We start from the raw sequence: 27,034 nt of genomic DNA on the forward strand, positions 1-27,034 counted from the left end.
TTAATAAACTACAGGATATCAGAAATCTTTATTTTAGCATCAGGAGATTAAGTTTCACAAGTTTCTAACTAATCATATCCATCATGTAAATACTCATTTACACTAAAATAGCGGTGCCCAAACTTTTTCTCATCAGAGACCAAAAACTAAACTTGATTAAGGGTGGTGGGCCGGAGGTAAATATACTAAACTGTAAAGTTGTCATTGTAATTTATTATTATAATTCATTATATAATTATAAACTTTTGTACATTTTATTATGAATATAGTGAACATGAACAATGTCCGCTAATCATCAAGTGACTATTTAATTTTTTTTTAAAATTTGATTCATTTCCCAACATTTAATTAAAACATTTAATTTTAGTTTGCTTTTTTGTAGATCAATTTAAAAACAAAACAAATGTTAAATTAGAAATGACTTTGTTAAAAGCATAATCAAATTCTCCATTTTCCTTATCTTCGCAGATGGGATGAAGGGCCAAATCAAAGGTTACCCTGGGCCAACTTTGGCCTGCGGGCCCCAGTTTGGGCATCTCTGGACTAAAAACGTTTTTTTTCCCCCCTATGAATGACAGACATCACAGAGCCATTTAAATATTTTTACCTTTTATTAACAGTCCAGAGTAATTTGACACTCTTTGAGAAGTGAATTATGTGGGCAAATGTCATGCCCATCTTTTTTCTATTAATCTACCTGTAGATTTTTAAAAGGCTTTATTAAGGAGGGTATAAAAGAGAACACATAAAAAGGATGACAGATAAAATAGGAGGAAAAAATACATTTGCTTATTAATGCCCCAGATTTCCCAAACGTGGTGGAGAATTCCAGACTGCTGAACTAGTGCGTTTGAAGAAGCGAGGCTTGGTCTTGCTGAAGATCATCTCCAGTCTGGGCGGTTTGGGTTCTCCAAAATAAGCGTTGAGGTTCAGTGGATTATAATAGTGCTTCTTGATGGCTTGCTGCAACTGCATACCTGTACAAAACACAATAGCATTTAAATTAGGGATGCAAAATGTATATCTAAAAATAAAATAAATTATATTATTATATGTATATATTAGAGGTGTGAACCTAGACTGGTCTCACGGTTCGGTTACGATTATCATGCTATTGATTCGGTTCAATTCGATATCTCGGTGCATTGACGGTGCTTTCCATATATAGTTTTATATTTTCTTCACAGCAGCAATTCTTGTATTAAAATGTATAAATATATTTATATACTATTTGTAATACAATTTTGTCATTTAATACAAACAGTCTATATAAATATATAAACTGTACCTTTAAACAACACAAGCATTTATAGCAAATAATATAAACAAATATAAATATCCCGCTCGCTTTCTGATCCTTGTCTACCAAGTTCTCTTACACCCCTTTGATTGGTCACACGCCAACAAAAGGGCCACAATTGGCTCTTGCGCGCTGCACAGATGAGTGACACTTATAAGCAGAAGCGGCGATCACAGTAGTGATTGAAAGTTCAGGTCATTTTACGGACTCGGACCTGAGTCTTGTTCATTGAGATGAACAAATCTTTTTTTTTTTTTACAGTCATTTCGTTCAATTTGCCAAAATATTATTAAAATGTTCCAAGTTGCTTCCAAACTCATCTACAACTAGCCCAGACGTTGACCACACTACAAACAAGTCATAACTAGAATGCTATAAGAAAGAGAAAATCATCATTTATTGTTTACCTGGTGTTTTGTCTGATTATCAGCTCAGCTCTTTTGACAGGTCTTTAATTTTGTGTGGTTCATTCACGTCACACAGACCCACATAAGTTAAGCTTAAACAATGCACACAGTCGGAGCCGAAAGGAGCCATGATTCGTCCACCTCACGAGTTTTCTGGTTTTTGAGTCGTTCATTACGTGGCAGCATGTAAAAAGAGATTAATCAAATCCAAAGACTCGAGATGAACGGATCAAATGTCTTTCATGCGATGAACAAATGACTTAAACCCGATAGAAGACTCAAAAAAGGAAATAATCTTCTGCACCCCCCTGCACAATCCCCCTGAACAAATCACTCCAAAAGGACTCGTCGCTCTTGAGTCATACAAAAGATTTGTTCAAAATGAATGAATCGTTCAAGAACGACCCCTAGCTAGATCACAACTGATTCATGATAGACACACGGTGGAAAAACTCTGCAGGCACGCACTTGTGTCTGGATCCAGAAATATCACTGTAAAACAGCCGAAAGGAGAGGGAAAGTCACGCCAGCAGGTCAAATGGGCCACAGTGAGTGAGAAAGAGAGAGAAATTAAGTTTACTTTCATTCTCTCAATCGCAGTGAAATAGAGTCTTCTGCTGTAAGTGTCAGTGAAAAACTGATCCAGCAAACCCACATGCAGTGAAATTGTGCACAGTTTCTGTGTTTTTTTAGTAGTTGGAGTGTTGTAAATACTCGCGCTCAGCCGCTCGCCTCCCTCACCATACTCAGCTGTAGCGCATATGAGATAAATGACGTCAGTACATAATAACCGGTTATGATTATTACTGAACCGATACCTAATTATATATTTATTTATTTATTTATTTATATATATATATATTTATTTATTTATTTATTTATATATATATTTATTTATTTATATATATATATATATATATATATATATTTATTTATTTATTTATATATATATATATATATATATATATATATATATATTTATTTATATATATATATATATATTTATTTATATATATAGCTTATTTATATATATAAATACATACATACACACACACACACACACACACACACACACACACACACACACACACACACACACACACACACACACACACACACACACACACCACACACACACACACACACACACACACACACACACACACACACACACACACACACACACACACACACACACACACACACACACATATATATATATAGCTCAGTGGTCACAGCAAGACGCTAACCGGTTGGCATTTGTGTAGAGTTTGCATGATTACAGCTTTGGGTAAATCTTTACCCAAATTTGACAAATCAGATGGGGCCTTATTTATATGGGCAGTTTTTTCTTTAACCTAATTTATTTTGATTAGATTTTACTAGTTTATTTTAGATTTGATCATTACACAAATGTTTTTAAATGGTTAAAAAATAAATAAATAAATAGTTATTGCAATATTCAACTATAAAAGCACATCTCAGGTATGTTCCCAGTGTTGTGCAACTCTAATGTAGATATAGCAAAAGAAACACGCACTTCTTGGTGTGGGATAATGGTTATGATTGTATATGGCAGCGTTCTTAAATTAGGATTCAGTCAAAAGCATTTTGTTTACGGTTGTTGCTGTTGTTTGGGGGTCTGTTTTAGAACAGTGTGCTCCATCACATGAAGTGGTCTTGATGAACAATTGAATCTTTGTTTGTGTGCAAGGAGTTATTAAATAAACAAAAAATAAAAGAAATAAAAAAGTACCATATTTTATGCATTTTAGATGACCAAAAAAATAAATAAAAGGTACTTTGAACAATGGTATGTACTGCAATGGCTTTGGCTAATTATAGCTCATTTTAATTAATAAAAATCAAAAGCAACCACCCTTACAGCACACACATGGAAAATAACATTAATTGCATCCACAAACAAACATTAAAAGTTTCCATTAATATCCATCTACATCTAGATCCAAACTGTGAACGGTTATCCTAGTACTTAAATTAATAATTAGACCTTCTAAAAACGAAGTGTATAGAAATAGTGTATTTGAGAAAAAGGTTTCATAAATATAAATATTTGGGTCAAGTTCAGATTTTAAATGTGATCATTGTTTTAATAGACCCGTGTATCTTGTTAGCAATATTGTAGCCATTAATCATGCAGATCTACAATCTTATTTTTATTCTAAACCATCTCTAAACTCATCGTAAAACCAGACCAGGACATTTTGAATGACAATAAAAAAAAAAAAGAGTTTTTTTTTTTATTTTTATAAATAAATAAATACACACCCTCAGCCCAGGATGGGATGGGTTTTCTGGGTGCAGACTCGTCATCTGTTGAGTCGTCGCTGTTCTGGTCCATGCCGTAATCCTCTGGATTCACTAAAACAGTGACTTTCTGCCCTTTAGGAGTGATCTGGTAGGACTGTGGAGATTTCTGAAACGCAAAAAACACAGACAGGGTCAAAAACCTGAGGAAATCACTCAAAGAAACGCCTAATGGAGCAGTATTTAGGTAACTGATACCTGTGATGTCTTAAACACTGTGATATTTTGTCTTCATTTGGTATCTATTGTTATTGTTTAGTGTAAATTTGTCTGTTTTTTATGGTTTTAGTTTAATGCTAATTTTCTTTAGGGTTTTTTGGCATTGATGATGATTTAATGTAAATTGGTCATTTTATTTAATATACTATGCTGGTGGTGGCTAATGGGGATTTAAACAAATAACTCAAACAAAAATCTGCTGTAAATTACAGAACAGCAGTAAACTGGAAAAGTAAAGTTTGTAGATAAACTTTATGGTGACCTGAGAAATCCTAGCCTGAAAGTTTGAATAATTAGTTTAAAAAAAAAACTGAAGTTTGAAACAATTGTCATAGATAGACTAGTATCTATAGGTGTTTTGGTGGGTGCTCTGTAGTTGCTGATTTGTTGTTTAGAATCAGAATCAGTTTTATTGCCAAGTGTGCTTCACACACACACACAAGGAATTTGTTTTGGCTACAGAAGCTTCCAGTGTACATAAAGTGACAAGTGACAACACAAAATAAATCTGAAAAAATAAAATAATAATAATAATAAATGATGAACATTAAACAGATGTGGTTAGTGAAGAAACCTGGATGTTGAGTTGTATGTACAGATTGTTATAAATATACAGGTTATAAGGTGCTGTGTACAAGTGCGAATGTAGAAAGTATTGCATTGTATATTGATATAAGGTGCTGTGTACAAGTGCGTATGAGAAAGTATTGCACATATTTATTGCACAGTAGGGGAATATTTAACTGTTCATAAGGTAGACAGCCTGAGGAAAGAAACTTTTCCTGTGTCTGGCTGTTTTTGCGCTTGGTGCTCTGAAGCGTCGACCAGACGGTAACAGTTTGAACAGGTAGTGTGCTGGGTGTGAGGGGTCCAGAGTGATTTTGCGAGCCCTTTTACTCACTCTGGAAGAGTACGGTTCTTGAAGTGTAGGAAGGGTTGTGCCAGTGATTCGTTCAGCAGTCCGGACTATTCGCTATTGTTAGCATATTTAATGCATGAATTAGCATGTTGTTTGCGAAGGTGTTCTGAGTGGTTGTTATTAGAAGGAAAACTTGGAAATTTTTAGCTTTTCTTCTTTGGGAAATATTCTGCCTGCTAACATTACAGACCCGTTCTCTCATTTACCACAGGAAAAAGGCATTGCATAAAGTTTGCCATGAGCTCACCTCAATGTCAACGGTCACGTTGAGTCCTGCTCCGTGATCTACAGTCTTATTATGAACGGCTGCTTTGCCAACCGGAGTTTTCAGAACTGAATTCTGTGGAGGAAAAGAAGGGTTAATTCAGTAGATATGCAATACAGCAGAAGAAAAGGGGGAAAGAAACAAGAGTTTACCTCAATATCTACAGTCATGTTCAGAGCTGAACTCTTAGTTATTGTTGTGTTGAGGATATTCGCTGCTGTTTTTGTGACCTGTAAACACATCGAAACAGTATTAAAATACTAAAACCCAAAACTGCCATAAAAATACACATTTACAGACATTATATGGTTTAAAATACAATATAGGCTCAATCCCAATTCTACCCTTTAGCCCTTCCCCTTACCCCTCGTTTTGCACATTCCTGCCAAGGGGTAGGCGTAGGGACAAGGGTAAGGGGTAAATACCCTTCGAACTAAGATTTCAGGACCACACTTGAAACCAAGGGGTAAGAAAATTTCCCAGAATACACCAGCCACAATGGCAGTATTGCTGAATGCGGAAATGAGATCCACAAATTAGTATTTTTTGTCATTATTATGAATTTTTACAACAAACAAGCACATGTTTTAATATATTCATATTCATGTTGTACCGTCATGCTTTTAAATAAATAAATAAATAAATAAAAAACGCTAAATTTCACGATCTATAATCCCTAATAACAACTCCTGTATAGCAGTCTCAGAACATTGACACTGGAATACCCTGTCAGAAAAGTCTAGTGGCTGGGAATGAGCCGTTTACAGTGTCTGCTATAATGTTACTGATAACATAATATACGCCTTCAGTGATTTCCTGAAGGTAAACACCAAAAATAACACAACTATAAAAACTACAGCCGTCGCAATCGTCTGATCTCATATGAAGCAAGAGATCGGGATGACATATGATGACATGTGCAGGTGCTGTAGTGCGGTCCCAATTCTTAGGGGTAAATTTTGAAGCACTCAAAATTAAGGGCCAAGGAAAAGGGGTAGGGGTACAAAAATAGAATTGGGATTGGGCCATAAAGTGATATACAATACAACATACAATTATACCATTTATATTTTAAATTTTTTTCTTTAAATTTATTTATACACAAAAAAAATGGCCAACTCATAATGGTTTTAAATAATTGTAATTACAATATTTGACAAATATAATTACGATTATGATTTTCCCCTACAATGAGCACAAGCATTATAGGTTGTGATTATGATGATCATGACCTGTGCTGTGGTTGTAGAGGCAGCAGCAGCAGCAGCATGTTTGAGTTGAGCTTCTCTCTCCTGTTCAGCCCTTCTCTGCTCCTCCTGTTAGCAACACAACAAGATCATCAGATTATGGGACTGAAAAATGTCTCTGGGCTATTCTGTTTTCCAGTCGGGTGACCAGAAAATAAAATTACCCTATCAACCAGACTATCTTAAATGGGAGGAAAAGCATAGCCTGGTTTTTATTGCTCTCATATTCTCTCACAAATTGGGTAATTGTGTTGCATGCAATGATCATCCATTGAGGAACCACAATCAATGTGTGTTTGTATTGGGGTTTGCGTTAACGGATATTGTCAATAGAATTAGTACTTCGGTACAAAGTTTAAAAATAAAAAAAATTATATATATATTGTTTAATAAAAAAAAAAAAAAAAAAAAAAAAACTCACATTATTATTTTTTTTCAGGGACAATTAAAATAAATAAAATAATAAAACTAAAATAATAATAAATAAAACAATAATAATAAAATAAAAAAATACATAATAAATAACCATAAAAAATAAATAAAATAACTGCATATACAAAATATAGAATAATAAGAGAAAAAAAATTTTTTTTTTTTAAAAATTAAAAAAAAAAAAAAAAAAAAAAGAATAATAATAATAATAATAATAATAATAAATATATATATATATATATATATATATATATATATATATAAATAAAACAGAAAAAAATGACAAGTAAAATAAAAATAAATAACAAAAACTAAAAAAAAGAATTGATAAAAAAAACAACAACAGTAAAAAACAAAACAAAATAATAATAAATAAAAAGAATTGAGTAAAATTGGTTATTTATGGTTATTTCAAAAATAGACTTGTAGCCTATAGTGAATGGCATTATATTTTTTTAATTTAGTAAAGGTGTTATACGAACACAATATTTATATACACAATTTACGAAAATGACTTCAAATTCTCACAACACTTTCAAATAGCACAGAACAACGAAAATGTTTCAAGAGGACCCTAAAACATGATGGACCTGGCTATTTAGATTATGGTTATTTAGGCTAATAAAATACAAGAGAATCAGAATGTTAAAATAAACAAACGGGAAAAAAAAATAAATAAATAAAATTAAAACTCACCTTTGAAAGATCACCTACAACTTCACTGAGCAATAGTCACGGCACATAGATATATACACTAGATATCGCATAGGGACCCTGAGCATGCGTCAATAGTGCCGCCACATTTATACAGTGCTCCCAGGACAAGTGTCATTCAACCGCACTAGTCAAGACTAAAGCCAATGTGAAGATGCTGGACATTAGCGCCGTGTATGTGTGTATTAACAAGCAAAAAAAGAAAACAAAGCACAAAGGCAGAACATTTCATAGGTAAGATTTAGTTTACGTTTTTATATGTTATGAACTTTTGTGCTCAACAAGTAACATTATTGATGATAATACAGTCACTTACTGCATTCACCACAAGGCAAAGCAGCACCAACTCGCACTAAATACTCTGCTTATGCTAGTTTTGTTGAATAAAACCAGCAAACAATGTAAAAGAAATAGGACAACGAGATGCTGCGGTGCCGGAAACTTGTATTATTGTCGGCTAAGTGAACGAGTCATTCATAACGGAGATTCATTCACAAACGAATCGCTCCCTCAGTCAGTATGAGAAGTGAAAGCAGGAGAGGGGGTGTGTTTCAGGACACTGATTAGGTTAAATTTAACAGGGAGGGTGGAGAATACATTTCCATACACACAAACACAAGCGTTTTGTCAGGAGTGCCTGAGCGATCACTTATCCGTCAATGTAGAAAATTGATGTAAACTTATAATTTTCGTAATTTAAAAAAATAAATAAATAAAATGCATACTGACCTCCGGGAAAACTCCCGATTATAGATATACGTGTATATCTCTGGCTCTGGATGGCCACAGTCCTCCACTGCAGCCTGGTCCCGCATTCATTTCAAAGGAGCGCTACCCTGTACTAAAATGGCAGCTCTATTTACTCATTCCTTCCAATAGACAACAACAGGGTAGGCAACATCTAATGTATACATCTATGGTCACGGCACAGCAGCGTCCGTCACGTTTTTGGGTCCCCTTGAAACTTTTACATTGTGTTCAGTTCTTTTTACAAGTGTTGTGAGAAAATGCAGGGCATTTTATACATTTGTTTGCAGCACGTGTGCTCTCAATCGGATGAAGATCTTCTCAATTTGCTGCCATTTTTTGTAATTGCATGCCTTTTCTTGAATTGCAGCACATTAATCTCTCTTGGCCACCATAGGAGTGCCTGACCAAAAGGCTACCGAGATTGTGAAACGGAGCTCTGATCATCCTAAACACTCGCTACACATTGAACTGGAAATGTTTGAACATCAGATGTTCAACGATAAAAAGCTCACCATCTTCCTCTTCTCCTCCATTTCTCTCCTCTCCTTTTCTCTGGCTGCTCTCTCCAGTTCCTTCTGAAGAGCGATAGCCTTCTCCTTCTCCAGTCTTTCTCTGCAACACAAACATCCCATTGAGCACCTCTGCAACTGATGCTTTTCAGAAATCAGTAGTCGCATTTCCACTATCGGGCCAGTGCTAGCCAGGGCTTTAATCGGGCCAGGCCGGGCCAATAGCCCGGGAGGTTGAGAAATGAGGCCAAAATCATGTCGCGTTTCCACTGTCGGGCTAGTTGCTCGCAGCGTCACGCAAACACCGCCCCCAGAACGTCCCCCGAATCAAACGTCACACAACCCGCCCACTTCAGCGGGAACAAAAAACTCAAATTATAACCACAAACACAACCTGGCATCACTACGAGAGCTGGAAGATGGAGAACACCGAAGCGATTGCTTTTTTACTGTTTGTGGTCTGTTGGTGTAAGGCCAGACAGCGATCCCTGGATAAGGACATTCGAGTTCGGCGGCATTTATTTTTTCTTCTTCTTAGTGAGTTGATCAAGCGCGATAGCAAAACAAATGTAAGGGAAGAAAGCATCTTGTCTCCTCTTTACATGAAGGAAAACTCCGCCTTTGTACGTAACCCCGCCCCGAAGCCCCAGTTGGCCCTCCTTGGCCCAAGGTATTCGGCGGGCTGAAAAAGGCCGGACGCTGGCCCCAAGGAAGCCTTGCTTTGGCCCGATTACACCCCGGAAGTGATAGTGGAAACGCGACTGGCCTTGGCTCGCTCGCTTTAGGCGCGATAGTGGAAACGCGGCTATTGTGCGCACATCTAAGAAAATCTTGAAGGCATGTGCTTAATCAAGCCAAACTAAATAAAGAGACATTAACAATCCCCTGTTCAACTCTGGCCCCCTCAAACACCTCTTCACTCTTCCCATAATCACTGCACTATTTAATATTGCACACTAAATTATAACGTATAGTTGTTGCACTACACTGAACATTGTTGTACAGTTTAATCTAATCAGAAGACATTTTAATTAGACAACAATTCGATCTACAAGGTCTTCATCAGGATTCTTTTAAACGTGCACAAAATAAGCAACCCTAACTTCTCAGCGATGGCTTGTCTTTCTCGCTCCCTCTCTCGTTCTCTTTCGCGTTCCCGCTCTCTTTCTCTCTCGCGTTCCCGCTCTCGCTCCTGCTCTTTCTTGAGCTCCAGAGCGCGTGCAGCTTCGGCAAGTTTACGGGCTTTCTCTCGCTCCTCCTCGGCTTTGCGTTTGGCCTGCATTTCCTGATATCGCCTCTCCTCCTCCTCCTGAACAATAGACACAATACAAAAATAGTTAATCAGTTATAGTAGCAGCAAAATAATATAAAATAAAGAAATAAAAATCAACAAACATTGGGTTCTGATAATGCGCAGTGTATAAATCAAAAACCTAATGATTGAAGTTTTAACCTTGGAAAGAAACGTCAAGTACGGTTTTACGTTTACATTAGCAATTTTACATTACTGATTTCGTAATAAAACAAAAAAAATTATTACATTTTTATAGACATTTTTATTTGGTCTCGTTTATGGAAAAACAAAAAAGTTAATTCTTCTGACATTTGGTACTAGGTATGGGGCGATAACCGGTTTCAAAGTATACCGCGGTTTGGAAAAGTCAAGGCTTTAAAACCGCTAAAAATACCGTTCCTAAGGTAGCTGTGTAAGGTTTGTGTTTTTGAAACTTGATAACAGAGGTCAATGATTCATTATAATTATTTAGCCTGACATGTTTACTGTTCCAAAATATTATACATTTGAATGAAGGGCAAGGAACAGATTTACTAAAATCCAAATAAAAAAAATTTAAGAAATTAAATATTCGTTCTAATAGAGTTAAAAATGTTCAATTAATCAAGATTTTAATTTCAGGCCAATATTTTAAATTTTTTTTATTTGTTTTCTAAAATAAAAATATATTGTGTTCAATGGGGGGAAAAAAAAGGATTTTTTTTTTACCCAGACATATAAAGAGAACTTATTTTAGAGTAGTAATCACAATACCGTGATATTTTTACCCAAGGTTATCATACTGTCAGAAAATTATACCGGTTCATGCCTATTTGGATCATTATTAAATTCTGAAGGTGATAATATGGGCTGTTATTTTAATATGTTGATTTAATTAGATTAGTTCTTTAAATAAGTTTAAGATGTACATGTTCCACTATGCATGCATCACTATACAATTAATTACATGCAACAAACTTAACATTCTAACCAGCACAACCATATTCTAAATGCATGTAATTAATTGATAATACTAAGCAGATAGAAAGAAACACTACAAATGTCAACTTAAAATAAACCAGAACCGAGAGGAGTTAATTACCTGTATATTTTACTCAACATTGTCTGTTTTCTGCTAATATTTTCCAAAGAAAAACATTGTGTTTAAAAGAGATTAAAAACCATATTTTGAATTCAATTTGTGAACAAATGATTCATTCAGAGTCGTTTTCATTGCTTCCTGAATGAATCAGACGTTTAAATGAATGGCTCAGACTTGTTCCACCACCTGCTGGCAGTTTAATTTTTTGTTATAACATTAAAAGAAAGAAAATACAATTTGAATTTTCTTACTTGAAAAAATAATGTATAGATCATCCAGACATTAAGTGATGAAAGGAAGCGAAGTCCAATAACTCTGATACAAGTCCAAACAGTCCTATAATAAATTGTAAATGCTCAAGTGACCCCAATCCATTATAAGACCGCCTGCTCTCTCCATGTTAACAGAACTCGATTATTATTGGATCTGTTTTAATAAAATTGTACTTTGACGATCACGGGGGGTGCAATACATGCTTCAGTGAATCAAATTTATGGATGTATTTAAATTACACCTAATTAATTAGTGTTTTGATGGACATTTACTGACTATTTTAGAGGTTACTGTAGGTCAAATTATAAAAATTATGCATCTAATTATTTTTTTGGGCTACATGCAGATATAATTTGTATATATAATATTTTACAAAAAAACGTGTTTTGGGAGTACTTGAGATGCCTATCGGTGCTCTAGAACTGCCAGTTTCAGATTGTCGAAACACATATACATATATATATAAAAACTAAAGGGCAGACAGTTTTGATGTCTTTCGGGGGGGGGGTTATTCGCACCCCTGTTATTCGCACCCTGGCTAATAGGGCCAAACAAAAGCATCGATATTGCAATGTGTATATCTGCAATAGTCACATCACAGGACTAGGGATTAAAAGACAAAGATATTAATAAATTTTACTTTTATATTATTGTATAAAAGTATTTATACAACGATGACCATGTTATTTTACGTTTGACTGATCACTTTTAGTATCTGAATACTGCTAGACTGCCTAGAAAACCATAAAGCACTTATTTTTGCTCTGTCGTAATTGATTATGCTTATAATTTATTTTAAGCAGATACACTGCATAGAAAGACTTGATAATCCCAGTCAATCTAAACTAATGAATCTTTCCAAACAGAGCCATGCAGATCTAGTGAAACACCGAACACTCCCATGAATTTGAACGCATGTTAATACCAGGTCGAAACAGGGCTTTTATTGCATGATTGACTTACAACTTGCTGCTGTTTCTTTTGTCTCGCTGCCTCTTCCTGTTTCCTGCGCAGCTCCAGTTCTTCCTGTCGTTTAGTGGCCACCTTCCTCTTGGCTTTCTCCTCCGCCATCCGCTCCACTCGCAGCTTAGAGAGAAACAAGAGCTTTATAAAGAATCCAAATGAAGAAAGTGTGGGTTTACATTCATCTTCAGTACCAACCAGATCGTTTTTCTTCTCCAGCTGCGCCATCTTTTCTTCGATCTTCTTTTTCTTTTCCTGCTCCTTCTCCTTTTCGCTCTTCACTCGAGCCTCAACAACCCGTTTCAAACGCTCATCCCGTTTCCTAAAAACGACAATCAACTTTTGAGTCTCATTTTGCATTCACACTTAAAGAGCAGGTCATATGGGTTAAACAAAATTTTTTAAGTAAATCTAAATTTGCCGTTTGTAATATATGGTTTAAAAAAAAGGGGTTATATGGGGTAAAAAAAAAAATTGTAATTTGCCGTTTGTAATGTCATGGGTTAAAAAAACATGGGTTAAAAAAAAAAAAATCTAATTTGCCATTTGTAATGTCATATGGGTTACAAAAGTCATATGGATAAAAAAAAAATAATAATAAAAAAAAGAGGGTCATATGGGGTATAAAACAAAACAAAAAAAAATCAGATTTGCCATTTGTAATGTCATGGGTTAAAAAAAATCATATGGGTGAAAAAAAGGGTCATATGTGGTTAAAAACAAACAAAAAAAATGGAATTTGCCGTTTGTATTGTCATGGGTTAAAAAAAATCATATGGGTTAATAAAAAAAAAATTGGGTCATAAGGGGTATTAAAAAAAAAAAAAAAAAAAACTCATTTGCCGTTTGTGATATCATGAGTTAAAAAAAAAATTCTATGGGTGAAAAAAATGGGTCATATGGGGTTAAAAAATAAATACAATTTGCCATTTGTAATGTCATGGGTTAAAAAAAATTATATGGGTTAAAAAAAATTTATCACCTTAGGTTTTATTTTTTAATATTTTGCCTGCTTCTGATTGGTCAAAATTACCAAAGTAACTAATTTGCATAATCTCCGCCTCCTGCAACACTTGAACATTCTGAAATGGGCATGTTTTTTTTCTTGATACAAAAGGGCCAATCAAACCAGGCGTGGCAAGCTGACCAATCAGAGCAGACTTGGCTTATGAAAGGGGGAGGGGTTTACAGATCAGATTAACTGTACAATTATACTAATATTAAACACACATTGAGGAAATTACACTGCTTTCTGAGTTTAGATGCATTTAAACCTGTTGTAGGGAACTCCGACATATTAGGACGCTTTAAATTATAATAATTACGCTTCAAACTAGATCAATAATTCAGAATAAACGAGTCAATACTTTTTCATTTCTTCCTGTTTCTTCCGTCTCTCCTCCTCAATCTTTTTCTTGCGCTCATTCTCTTGCTCAATCTTCTTGTTCAGGGCGTCCCACTTCTGCCGTTCCCGCTCCTTTAGGAAAAAAAAATCAAACAAAATACCTCCGTTTTAAACCAACATAGCAAGTGAGTGAGTGATTTGGGATTCAACCAGGACAATACAAGACGAACCACATAAAGACAGCGGCGTTTACTTTGGGTGAAAGTGAGGATTATAAACCGATTTCTCACTAACATACACAAATGGATAACGGAACTTTCCAAGCCACAAAGGCCTCGTATAGTGTTCACACCTGGTATTAACATGCATTTTGGTCAAGCAGATCACAGGCAGACAAGGGAGAAACATTTCAGTCTACATTCAGTGTTTAAATCACTCTCATTTGGTCTGTGGATGGGTGTATGTACTGTATAAGCCTTCTCTGATCTTTCAATCTAGCACGTTCCAATCCAAATAAGCGTGTACAATTTTCTTCTACTTCAACATCTGCACAAATTAAAAGGTACTAAACCACTGAAACATACTTTACTCAACGCGTAAGTGAATTAATAATGTAAATAAATGAGGATTCATTTCTGATGATCTCCTAATACAGAATTACAGTGTTAGCGTATATATACACGATGTTCTAATACAGAATTACAGTGTTAGCGTATATATACGATGTTCTAATACAGAATTACAGTGTTAGCGTATATATACACGATGTTCTAATACAGAATTACAGTGTTAGCGTATATATACGATGTTCTAATACAGAATTACAGTGTTAGCGTATATATACGATGTTGTTTTCAATTCAACAAACATCAAAAGAGATTATATCAAGTAGTGTCGTTATGAATGAAGTCATGCAAACGATCAGGAATTAATTATGTTAAGACCAATCATGCAGCAACATCCAAAGTTTTGGATGAAATCAAGTCCTTGTATGTTGCTTTGAGTTGAACTCCATTATTAACAGCAGGTTAATGACTTCATCCATATAATACATTCTGTATCTTACGAAAATGCAGCGCTTGTTAACTGGTGTTTGAAGAGAACAAGCCGATATAGTCCATTTCAGAAATTTAATTTGCAGTCAAATATGTAGTTTTGCAGAAGGATTAAAAACATCAGGACTTGTAAAAGAACATTCTGCCTTTTACGTTTTCTCACCAAACTTACAATTAAGATACTTAAATTAAGACTAAAATTAAGACAAAACTTACAATTATGAATGAAGCTATTGTAATCCATCTCACTAGGCCTTCAACAGTTAAAATAGAAGTTATGCCGTTGTTTAATAAACTCAGCAGGCATTTTCAGAGGCTTTTTTAACACATTCAAAAATCGCATCTACAATACAACAGCAATCCCATCATGTTTTCCACCACCTCTAAACGTAGACAAAATCGGTTAACTTGGCATTGTCCACTTGTGATTGGATCAACAAAAACATGTGTTAATACCAGGTGGAAACAGTGCCAAAGATGCACATTTATACACCAGATGAGTGATGAGTTAATCTGACAAAGTCTGAAAGGGATGGTCCGTTTAGTTCACACTGTAAAAAGCGATTAGTTACTTAAAAAACAGTGAGTAAATACATTGTAACTTAGAACTGTTGACTTAATTTTTTATAATTATGCACAGTTAATTAAGTTGGGTTTACTCACATCAAGTAAACTAATCCCTTTAAAAGCAATGGGCTTACAAATTGTTTAAGTAAACTCAGCTAATCCCTTTAAAAGCAATGGGTTAACTCAGTTTTTGCAAGCAAACTCAACTAAATCGCTATAAAAGCAATGGGTTAACTCAGTTTTTGTAAGCAAACTCAACTAAATCGCTATAAAAGCAATGGGTTTACTCAGTTTTTGCAAGTAAACTCAACTGACCGCTGTAAAAGCAATGGGTTTACTCAGTTTTTGTAAGCAAACTCAACTAAATCGCTATAAAAGCAATGGGTTAACTCAGTTTTTGCAAGTAAACTCAACTGATCGCTATAAAAGCAATGGGTTTACTCAGTTTTTGCAAGTAAACTCAACTGACCGCTGTAAAAGCAATGGGTTTACTCAGTTTTTGTAAGCAAACTTAACTAAATCGCTATAAAAGCAATGGGTTTACTCAGTTTTTGCAAGTAAACTCAACTGATCGCTATAAAAGCAATGGGTTTACTCAGTTTTTGTAAGCAAACTTAACTAAATCGCTATAAAAGCAATGGGTTTACTCAGTTTTTGCAAGTAAACTCAACTGATCGCTATAAAAGCAATGGGTTTACTCAGTTTTTGTAAGCAAACTTAACTAAATCGCTATAAAAGCAATGGGTTAACTCAGTTTTTGCAAGTAAACTCAACTGACCGCTGTAAAAGCAATGGGTTTACTCAGTTTTTGCAAGTAAACTCAACTGATCGCTGTAAAAGCAGTGGGTTTACTGGCTTTTGCAAATAAACTCAACTATTTACTTTAAAAGCAAACGTTTACTCAATTTTTGCAAATAAACTCAAGTCATCGCTGTAAATGCAATGGGTTAACTCAGTTTTTGCAAGCAAACTCAACTACTTGCTTTAAAAGCAACGGGTTTACTCAGTTTTTACAAGTAAACTGAACTAATCGCTTTTTACAGTGTAGATTTTATAGTGCATTCACTGCCCAAAGGAAGAATGAGGTAAACATGAAGTGACCGACCAACCAGCCAAACAAACAAACAAAAAAAGCCCACTCATAAAACAGAAAGTGTCAACATAAGTGAATTCAAACAGTTCTGACTGACATGAAAAATGACCCCAATGTGGATCCACTGTTTATACTCACCACAGAGCCAGAGCCCAACTGAGGGGAAAAGACAGGAAGTACAATTACCAACTAAATCCATTTCTGCCTTAATGAGCATAATAGCAAACATGGAGTGTGAATGCAACCTAAAAAAAAAATGTGTCTATTCTAAAACACAAAAATAAGGGCCCTGTGATTTCTGTAAAGTAAGTAAATAACGATGGAAAAACCAAAATAACTGTGGAATGTCACAGAAGTTGACCATTTTGGAAAAAATAAAATCAAAATCTGCACATTTATACAAATTGCAATATAGCTGAGCAGTCAGGCTGTAAAAATAACGGGAAGTTTTTACAAAAAGCGGTACTCTTAAAGACAGACCTGCAGACCCTTAAAATGATTAAAATTGTATACATATGGACATTGTGCAATAAATTAGGAAATGTATCATCTTTAATTAGAAGCAACAAACTTCACTGATAGGATTTATTTGTGCATTTAAAACTGACCGTGCCATTTGCAATGCTTAAAGGGATTATAGGGATAAATACAGTCTTTTTCTTCTGTCTTTGGACCCAAAAAGCAATTACTTTCATCACTTTTCATCTTTTAATTTTATGGAAAAACACTGATGCCTGTGCTTCTGAAAAGGTGGCTGGCACTAACTAATATAATAACAACTGGCTTAATATTAAAGCACAACATGACTAAAATGCAAGTACTCCAGTAAAAAAAAAAAAAAAATCCATTTCTAGATTTTATAGGGCCTTAAAAATGCATAGATGATAGAACTTGCCCATAGATGATAGATTTGCCCACCTTGACATCAGGTTTGCTGGCAGATTGCTTGATGAAGGACTTCATAATGGTGCTGCGGCCCAGAGATCCAGGCGTCATCATCAGCATCTGGTTCTTCTGTACGGTGTGCACGAACGAGCGCATGTGTGGAGCGATACTCTACATGCACAAAACAGACACAATGTACTGTTAGGTATACTCAAAGCTTATCCAACCAAACTCCGGTATATCAGAGAGCGAAATTCATTACCTTTTAAGACTTTCCATACATTAAGACCTCATCGCCACTTTAGGTTTCAACCAGTAACACTGAAGAGATTTTAACTTCTAAAACTAATGGAAAACTAATCGTAAACTAAAACATTATTATTATTATTAATATATATAAATTATACTATATATACTGTTGTTATTATTATTATTATTATTATTATTATTATTATCATCATCATCATCATCATCATATACTGAAATAATGCTTATCCAGTAGGTGGCGCCTAAAAACCGCAGGAATTTTGGTCGAGCCTTTCCTTGGTTACTGCAGTAAACAAAGCAGCATGATGTCAAATCTTGAAGGATTTTTTCGATTTCAGAAACTACACAGCATACTGATATTCGTAGATTAAAATCTTCAGGAAAAACTTCAGGATACTGATACAAACTTTATCACCTTGTAAAATGGCATTTAAGACTTTCAAATACTTTTTAAGAGCCTTAAACGTCTCTAAATCAACTTTTAATACTTTTTAGGACCCCACAGACAACCTGAAACTGCCCCCAAATCGGTCAAATCATATTTTTATGAATGCAAGCAACCATGCAGAACACTAATAAGTGCTTCTGCAGAAAGCTTTTCCATTTAACAAGAGCCAGAGGTTGATCATCAGTGTATTGGCAGCATTAGGGTGGTCATAGATGCTCATACCGTGAGGCACTTCTTGGGAGGAGAGTTCTTCTTTGGCGTGCTCATTTCTGATTCACCAGCACGACGTTTAGAGCCTGATCGTGTAGACCTGATGGATGTAGACAAAATAAACAATGTTGAATGCTTGTTTCTGATTGGCTGATGAACATTGTAAGGCAGGAGTGTCAAACTCATTTTCACTGAGAGCCACTTTAACATTATGGCTGCAGGTTATAACTGCATTACTGTATAAATGTTACTACTCCTTAACATATTGTTAAATAATCATCTCTTTATTTTATTAATAAATATTAAAGCAACAAATAAATACATGCATTCGCATAAAAGTAAACCCTTTTCTGGGTTATTTTAACATGAATTGTTTTATCAGGATAACTCTTCTTGAGAAAAGCAGAACTTTGAAACAGCAAATGATTTTTAGCCGAATCGTAAAACAAAGATGCATTATGAGAGATGTAGATTAGTCAATATACGACGAGGCAAAATTAACTTATTATAATGCTGGGTTCACAAAAAGCACTGCGTCACTAGCTCTAGATTACTCACGGGGTGTTTTTCAGCTCACAAATTTTCAGCTCGAGTTAAATATCTTGAAAATGCGTCGTGCATTTCATCTAATTTGCACCATCCAGGATGTCATTACGCTGCTGTGTAGTCAGCCAATCCTTACATTGCTGATCATGATTTCGAGGATCGATAGATATGTCCTTCACAACACACGCAGCGATCTCAGATCAATTCCTCCAGACATTTTAATCTGATTCACGAGCTTGTTTGAAGAACCAAATTAGCCAGAGATCAAGATTAAAAGATCCAGGATCTGCCAAATCATCTTAGATCATTTAAGCGAGGTATGAAGAAAGGACCCCAGTACTACTCCCAGGAATACTTAAACTCAAATTTGGTGGGAATCATATGCTCTCATGGGTAACATAATATCGGCAGGCCTCGAATTTGACACCCCTGTTCTAAGGCGTGCTTTTATTTTCAGATAAAGTATTTCTTTGCACGCATTACATCTCCAGATCACTATGCTGAATGATTTCGGTTATTTCAGTCAAAAATATAAAATAAATAAATAAATAATAATAATAAAAAAACAACAATAATAATAATAATAATAATAATTTTAAAAAAGGACAATAAGGCTTGAGGACAATAACCTGACAAACGGCTGAAACACAACAACTGAACAGTGCCTTTAGCTGTGGGAACTGTAGTAATAATGGAATTATTGAATTCAGACTGTTGATTTATTAGAAAATAATGCACATCATTTCCTATAGAAATCCTAACAAATCTCTTATTTACATTTAACGTACCCAGCAATCATTTTTGGTTTTTAAAAGAAGTCTATTAGATGTCTAAACATAGACAGCTTTGTTAAAACAAGGCTAAATTTGAGCAGTCAGCAAATATCTAATAGGCATCTCAGAAAAGCCCAAAACTAGACTACTCATTCATTCCTTTTCCTTCAGCTTGGTATTCATTTCAGAGGTCGCCACAGTGGAATGAACCGCCAACTATTCCAAGCCTACGTTTTAAGCAGCGGATGCCCTTCCAATCGCAACCCAGTACTGGAAACACTCATACACTCTCACACATGCACTACAGCCAATTTAGCATATTCAATTCACTTATAGCGCATGTGTTTGGACTGTGGGGGAAATTGAAGCACCCAGAGGAAACCCACGCGACTGACTAGTCATCTAAATACCAAAAAAAATGAGCAATTACATATGAAAAGTCTGTCTAATCTGTATTTCCATTCTTAGATGTCCACTTTTCACCAGAATTTCACTGATTTAGCCAAGTCATCTATGTTTAGAACACAAAATTGCTTGGTTGGCAATGACTATTTCGATTGCAAAAACAGTTCATTAAAAAGAAATACAATTAAAACCACAAAGTTGGCGCAATAGCCTAGTGGTTAGCGTGCTGACATATGGTGCAGTAGCACTTCAGGGCGTCCCGAGTTCGAATCCCAGCTCGAGGACATTTCTCATTCCTACCACCTCTCTCTCCCCTTTCACTTGCTGTCTGAAATACTGTTCTATCCACTTAATAAAGGCAAAAAGGCCAAAAATAAATCTTTAAAAAAATAAATAAATAAAAAAAACATTAGATAACACAAAATTAGATGCGACTTTAAACGTTGAGACAGAAATACTACTACACATTTTCCTGGTAACACTTTGCTGAATATCTCTTTGGGTGAAACCTTCTGCAGTCATTACAAATGGGACAGTACACTAGAATATGTTTTACAGTAAGGGGAATTTTGGAGAACAAACACTAAGTGGGGTCTTCAGCTTTAAGCAAAAAACCACGAGTTAGTCTTGTATGTCCAATATGACATCTGGTAAAAATCCTGTACAAGTACAAATATTTGATGATAATTGAACAGCCAATCATCAATAATTTCCTACATATGGTACAGGTCAGCCAACTATAAACAAGAAAACTAATAGACTTATGGCTTACCGGCCATCTCCAATAGACTTTGACCCTCCACTGTCATCTGTTAGATAAAATAAAGATCAGACATTATTTACTGGTCCATTTGTATCATTTAAAAGCAGATCTATCAGATGTGTACCCGTTACTGAAGTGCGAGCCTTGGATCGTGTTAGACGACAGTTCTCAGTAGTGCTGGGAGATTCAATAATCACTTCTGGAAGTTTCTCTTCTGTTACCTCAGTTTCCTTTTCTTCCATCTTCTCAGGTTCGGGTTCCTATGAAAGCACACATCCATCTGTTACTTACACAATGCAATAGCTTCTTACACAACTGCATTTGGTTAAATCGGACTATTGTGTGTCTTGCTAAATGAAGGAAGGAGAAAACCACAGCAGAAAAGCTCTTTTTACCTGAGGTTGGATGATCTCTGGTTCAGGGCTGATTTGAGTGGCTGGATCTGCATCAACCCTAAATCAAAAAGTGCAGAAATATTACACATAACTCAAAGGGTGCAGGTTTGACTCACAGTCTGCAGTTTTCTGAGATTAACAATACATTCTACTATCATTTGAATTAAAAATAAATAAATAAATAATAATAATATCACTCACTGTTCATCTCTGTTCTCCATGTCCTCAGGTTCAACATCCATACAAATGTCCTCTGGAAAAAGCAATAAAAGGACATAAAGATCACACAATCACTTTAAAGCACTTACATGATGGTAGTGATGCACAATTTACTGAAAAAATAAAAATCTAGATGTTTTCTTGGAAGTTTTCTGCCGATGGAGTAAAATAAAAATCCGTTTCACACCATTTCTTTCTGACAAGGCTCAGAAAAATAAATTTCAAGACTGCCATTTAATAAGCCTTTATACAAGTTTCTGAAGTTAAAGAGTTATTTACATCAGCCAAAACTTCCATATCAGTACAGCCCTGGTGCTAAGAAATCAGTAAAATCTATTAAGTCACATTGATCTCAACTCATTCATCTATTATTATGCCACAAATGGTATTAATAGCAGTTTTCTTTTTTTAAATCAAATCCTAAATGGGTTAAACAGGTCTTGGCAGTGTCTAAAATGTTCTGGGCTTTTCCACATTAGTCAAAATGCAATCAGTTTGACTGCTTTGTTTCTATTGTCTCGATACACGTTTACATGTAAACAGTATGAACTGGGAGTTAAAAAAAAATGAAAATTGCCTTTAAAGTTGTCCTTAGCAGTGCAAATTACTAATCAAAAATGGAGTTGATACATTTAATATCAATAATTTACAAAACATCTTTAAGGAACATGTTTTACTTTATATTTTAATCATTTTTGGCATAAAAGGAAAATCAAATATTTTGACCTGTACAACATTGTGCCTATTGCCAAAACTATGCCCATGAACAGACTAATTTTGTGTATCAGGTTTACATATCAAAATATGTACAAACAGAAACCTCATCTCCTTGAAATCCAATTGACCAAACTGAATCATAACCAGGTTCACACAGAGCTGGTGAATTACAGATGTAGGAGCTAGTCTTACCGCTGACAGAGCTGCTGCAGGTGGAGTTTCCCAGTCTGGCTTTCTTCTTCAGGAAAGAGCGTCGGGACGCCCTGCGAACAGCTTCTTGAGTCATGCTATGCCTGAGGCCCACCAGCGAGCGCCGCACCACCAGAGACCTGCGAGCTGATGTCCGAGAAGAGCCCTGAGAAGTGTTCTGCACCCCAGACGCAGCGATGGGGATTTTATTAGCAGATCTTCCAGGAGACAGACCAGCGTTCTGCAGCGACTCCGCACTCAGACGCTCCGAGGAGGGAATCTTCACAACAGCTTCAGACACCAGGAGCTGATGTTTAGTGGACGCTGAATCTTCAGAGGCGCGTTTCACTTCTGGACCTTCCTCCGCCACTTCCTCCTCGGCTTTGTTGGCAGCTTTGTTGCGGGTGCTGCGTTTGACGGGTTCAGGTTCAGCTGGAGCAGTAGTTTTGTTGCGGCGTGTGCGGCGAGCAGGTTCCTCGGCGAGGCTTTCAGAGCTCTCGTTCGGGACGTGCGGCGTGACAAGCTCGGAAATGGTGTTCAGGGTCAACTGGACTGAAGAGCGACGCAAGTTGCTGCGTTTACCCTTTGAGAAACTGGAGAAAACAAAGACACAACATTAAAACATAAAAAAAGTTTATTTATTAGAGTGAGTTGAGAGTTAAAGCAAGAACAAAAGCAGAATAATAATAAAAATACCAACATAAAGCATGTATATTGTATACAAGTACACATTAGGTTAGTTCCATGGGAAAATAATGCATGACCTTAAATATGATAGACCACCCAAAAGAAAAAGGGTCACCATTTACTAATTCTCCACTTGTTCTTTTTCTGTTGAAAACAAAAGATGATAATTGGAGAAAATATGTAAACATTGACTCCCATGTTTTTTTTCCTACTAAAGAGGTCAATGGTTACACGTTTTCAGTGTTCTTCAAAAGATCTTATTTTGTGTTCAACAGAAGAAAGAAGCTCATAGGGTATGTAACCACCAGGGTAAATATGTTATCATTTTTGGGAGAGAAATATCCCTTTAAGTTAGTGAATTTACAGCCAATTAATACAACAGTATTTATATCATTACACCAAACAAAGGGTCTTAACTGCACAGCAAAACTGGATTTTGCCACCAATTTGTGCATCATTATTAATTACAGTTTTATATAACATCTGTAATTCATTCTTTTAAAATGATAAAGCACACACAAATAATAAACTTTAAAAGGTTTCTGGTAAGTAAGCAGATCTGTTAAGACATTAACAAATAAAACTCACCGCCGTTTGCTGCGAGACTCATTGAGCTCCATTGACACTCGTTTTCTGCGGTTTGACTTTTTCTGTGATGGAGTCTTTGGCATGAGTTCTGGCTCTGTACTGAAGTCACTGTACAACAACACATTGTTTTATTAATACGCCTAATATCAAGAAAGGTAACAGTAATACATATATTTTGGTGTCTGCACAAAGGTAAATGTACAAAAAGTGATGCATATGCACAGAAAAGGCTTAAGATAGAATTGTTTCCTCTAAATTAGAAATGCCCAAACTAGGGCCCATGGTAATCTTTGAATTGGCCTGCCATCCAATCTGAAAATGGGTAAACAAAATTACCATTTCAAATATAATGTAACTTTTTATTTGTTTTATTGTTAAGCTACAAAAAAGCTATCAGAAATTAAATGTTTTAATTTAAATGGTGTAAATGAATTAGATTTAGCTTAAAATGTACATACGATGCATAGAGGACAATGCAGAGACTTATTATAACTTAGAGTTATAACTTTAAAAAAAAAAGTTATAACGCATTAGTTAATATGATTCAAAGTAATGTTTTCTACTTATTTTTTTATATCATGAAAGGAATTAGGAAATTACCCATGGCAACTTTACTGTAAAGTAGTTTGGTATATTTGTCTTCGGCCCACGGCTATCAATGATATTTGGTGCTTCATACGAAAAAGTTTGGACACCCCTGCTCTAAATTAGGCTTGGGACGGTTTCAAGGTTTACAGCGGTTTGGAAAAAAGGTATTAAATATGTAGTTTTTTTTTTTAAGTGTTTTTGTCTTTTAAGGAAATCCGTGTTTTTGAAGCTAATGAAGATAGAGGTCAATGGTTTATTTTAATTATTTAGCCTGACATGTATACTGTTCCAAAATATTATACATGTTTGCTAAAATGTATTATATTGGGTTAAATGTGGAAAAATGTTGTTTTTTACTAAGCCGTTAAAAAATTAATTATTTTACAGCAGTAAACAGGATACCGTGATATTTTTATCCATGGTTATCATAGTGTCACACTTATACCTGCCCATGCCTACTCTAAATACACCCCATTTTTTGGAATAAAAACAATTGTTTTGCTGAATGGCCCTTTAGTGAGTCTTATACAAATTCATACAAACTTAATAATAACAGCTTCGTAGCGTTGCTCACCTAGAAAACATGCGATAAGCTTCCTGCTGGATCTCCTCCAGCCAAACCATGTGGACATTTTCAATCTCATTGGTAAAATCCTGCAGTTTCCCATTAAAAACCTGCATGAGGGAGCGTGTGGCCTCGGGCAAGGAACTCATTGTGGCTCCCCTGGAAATGCACGGTTAAATTATTGATTTGCAGTATTGACTAATACAAAACAATGACGCAATCAGTATAAACAACCAATACATTTTAGGAGAAACACATCACACTGCATGCAACTGATGCACCGAACCCACTTTCACAATGCTGTCATATCAAGATGCCATATTGAAAACACATTCAACAACAAACACACGTACTTTTCCCTTGTACAGTTGAAACGCGAAACAAATACTTAACGAAGGGATAAATGCGTTACATTTGTACACGCGTTACGTTACTTATATGCGTTACATATGGATAAAATGACAAGACAATCAATCTGTCATGCTACAACAATGGAAATAACGATTAAGACTGTTTCTTATGGAAATTCAGATAGTTTTAGTGACATTAACGTTAATCAGACATTAACATTATATATTAATTAATTACTGCAAATGATTAATAATAATCTATATCTAACACACTTTCACTGTTAAAGCATGAATTTTTTCCCGTCCATTTAGTTTGACCAAACAAACAAATACAAACACATTTAACGTTACCTTAAATACCTTAAATTACCTTAAATAAAATAAACATTTTAACGACATCAACCCAAACAGACAGACGCAGAGGAACAAGCGTAAATAATATAAAAACAAATACACTAATCTTCATCTTTTGTATCCAAGTTAAAGGATTAAAACAACAAAAAAAAATTAATATAACTTGCTATTATGGGGCAAATGTGGCTTTTTCCAGAATCGATAACGTTAGCCAGCTTGGCTAACGTAAAAACCAACATAATAAGCTGTAACGTTAAATCGACATCTACCTCTTTAGCCTTTATGCACGATCGCGCTGCAAAAATAACGACCCGACGATCCAAAGTTCCGATCCTTCCTTGTATTTTGTTTATAAACATTAGTCGCTAATTGAACAGTAGTTAGTATCACTCTTCGACTCGTCTCCCTCTTGTTTTCTAGGCACCCGCTCAAAACGGTTTAAATAGTTTTAAATTCTGCTTTGACGAATAATAAGCTACGAACGGTCGCTTCAAAGAATCCGTGAGTGTGATTGGACAATACTGCTGTCTGTCATGACAAATTTACCCAATCAGGTTTGAGTAAAAACCAAGCTGTGCACTCATTGGAGGAAACGCATGTCTGTCATTGATTCAAACCGTCCAATGCATGGTGAAAACCCTAAACCTCCGCCTACTTAGTGACGTTTTGGTGTCCGACGTTCCGTGTGAATGTAGAGGAAATAATAACGAGTTCCGTGCTCTTATATTAGTCGAATTAACATTATTAAACATAAAGTTGACAAGTTTAAAATGTATTTAAAACATCTGTTCTGTTTTCGCAGCTATTATTTATATAGCACCCAATTTAAAATCGAATTATTAGTAATAAACACGAGCTTCATGCTGTTACCATGGTAACAGAAGCAGCTAGCTTGCTAGCGTCGTAAACGGCTCATCGTTTGAGCAGCACTTATGTGTCATACTCGATAACGGAGGTCGTTTAAACATATTTAATGTTTATTTATTCTTTTAAAACATCAGTGACAGACGCCCCGCACTGAAACGACGATGTAGGTGAGTTTGCAAGCTCGTAATGTTGTTCTGTTTAACTACCATTGCAGATTAGCGTGTTGATGTGTTTGATCCGAACATTGAGATTATGAGCTTTCTTTAACACATATAAATGTTGTATTTTCGTGTTATATTTGTCGCTTTCATGTCTTCTGTGATACTTTGAATAGGAGGCAACGGCGGAAATGAGATGTAAAGCGTCAAAGTAAAAAAAAAAGCTTTAAAATTATTTTTTTCGTACATTAGTAATGTTTTCTGCTTAGTTTTATGTTTTCACAGCAAAATGTTATCAC

General features: G+C 35.3%; 2 protein-coding genes across 3 annotated transcripts in view; one reads left to right on the forward strand and one right to left on the reverse strand.

Annotated features, from left to right (window-relative positions):
• Positions 1 to 592: 592 nt before the first annotated feature.
• Positions 593 to 26,134, reverse strand: incenp (inner centromere protein). Of its 2 annotated transcripts, XM_056452021.1 has the most exons (21): positions 25,980 to 26,134; positions 25,016 to 25,165; positions 23,854 to 23,961; positions 22,582 to 23,171; positions 21,655 to 21,706; positions 21,454 to 21,511; positions 21,183 to 21,318; positions 21,068 to 21,104; positions 18,584 to 18,671; positions 17,680 to 17,817; positions 16,900 to 16,917; positions 14,069 to 14,178; positions 12,900 to 13,023; positions 12,702 to 12,824; positions 10,194 to 10,399; positions 9,094 to 9,193; positions 6,671 to 6,754; positions 5,591 to 5,668; positions 5,421 to 5,513; positions 3,997 to 4,144; positions 593 to 977 (listed from the first exon to the last, which is right to left on the reverse strand). In XM_056452021.1, the coding sequence occupies exons 2-21, from the start codon at positions 25,153 to 25,155 to the stop codon at positions 793 to 795; spliced, it is 2,616 nt and encodes an 871-aa protein (XP_056307996.1). In that variant the 5' UTR covers positions 25,156 to 25,165; positions 25,980 to 26,134; the 3' UTR covers positions 593 to 792. The 2 variants fall into 2 exon arrangements, with proteins under 2 accessions (XP_056307996.1, XP_056307997.1); XM_056452022.1 differs by lacking the exon at positions 16,900 to 16,917.
• A 481-nt stretch (positions 26,135 to 26,615) lies between these two features.
• The window catches only part of si:ch211-272n13.3 (ankyrin repeat domain-containing protein 26), a 79,667-nt gene continuing 79,248 nt past the window's right edge, over positions 26,616 to 27,034 (forward strand). Inside the window, exon 1 of the mRNA XM_056451662.1 lies at positions 26,616 to 26,744. The gene's annotated coding sequence lies outside the window, so the exon portion shown is untranslated. The remainder of the gene's footprint in view (positions 26,745 to 27,034) is intronic.

This window comes from Danio aesculapii, chromosome 25 (assembly GCF_903798145.1).
Source record: "Danio aesculapii chromosome 25, fDanAes4.1, whole genome shotgun sequence".
NCBI lineage: Eukaryota > Metazoa > Chordata > Actinopteri > Cypriniformes > Danionidae > Danio > Danio aesculapii.

What these genes read in the sequence shown, in the direction of transcription:
- incenp (XM_056452021.1), bottom strand. Translation starts at nt 25,155, where the DNA reads ATGAGTTCCTTGCCCGAGGCCACACGCTCCCTCATGCAGGTTTTTAAT. An exon ending in CTGCAGCAGCTCTGTCAGCG is followed by an intron (nt 21,707 to 22,581) that starts GTAAGACTAGCT and finishes TGCTTTTTCCAG; the next exon opens with AGGACATTTGTATGGATGTT. An exon ending in TGGAGGAGAAGAGGAAGATG is followed by an intron (nt 6,755 to 9,093) that starts GTGAGCTTTTTA and finishes TGTTGCTAACAG; the next exon opens with GAGGAGCAGAGAAGGGCTGA.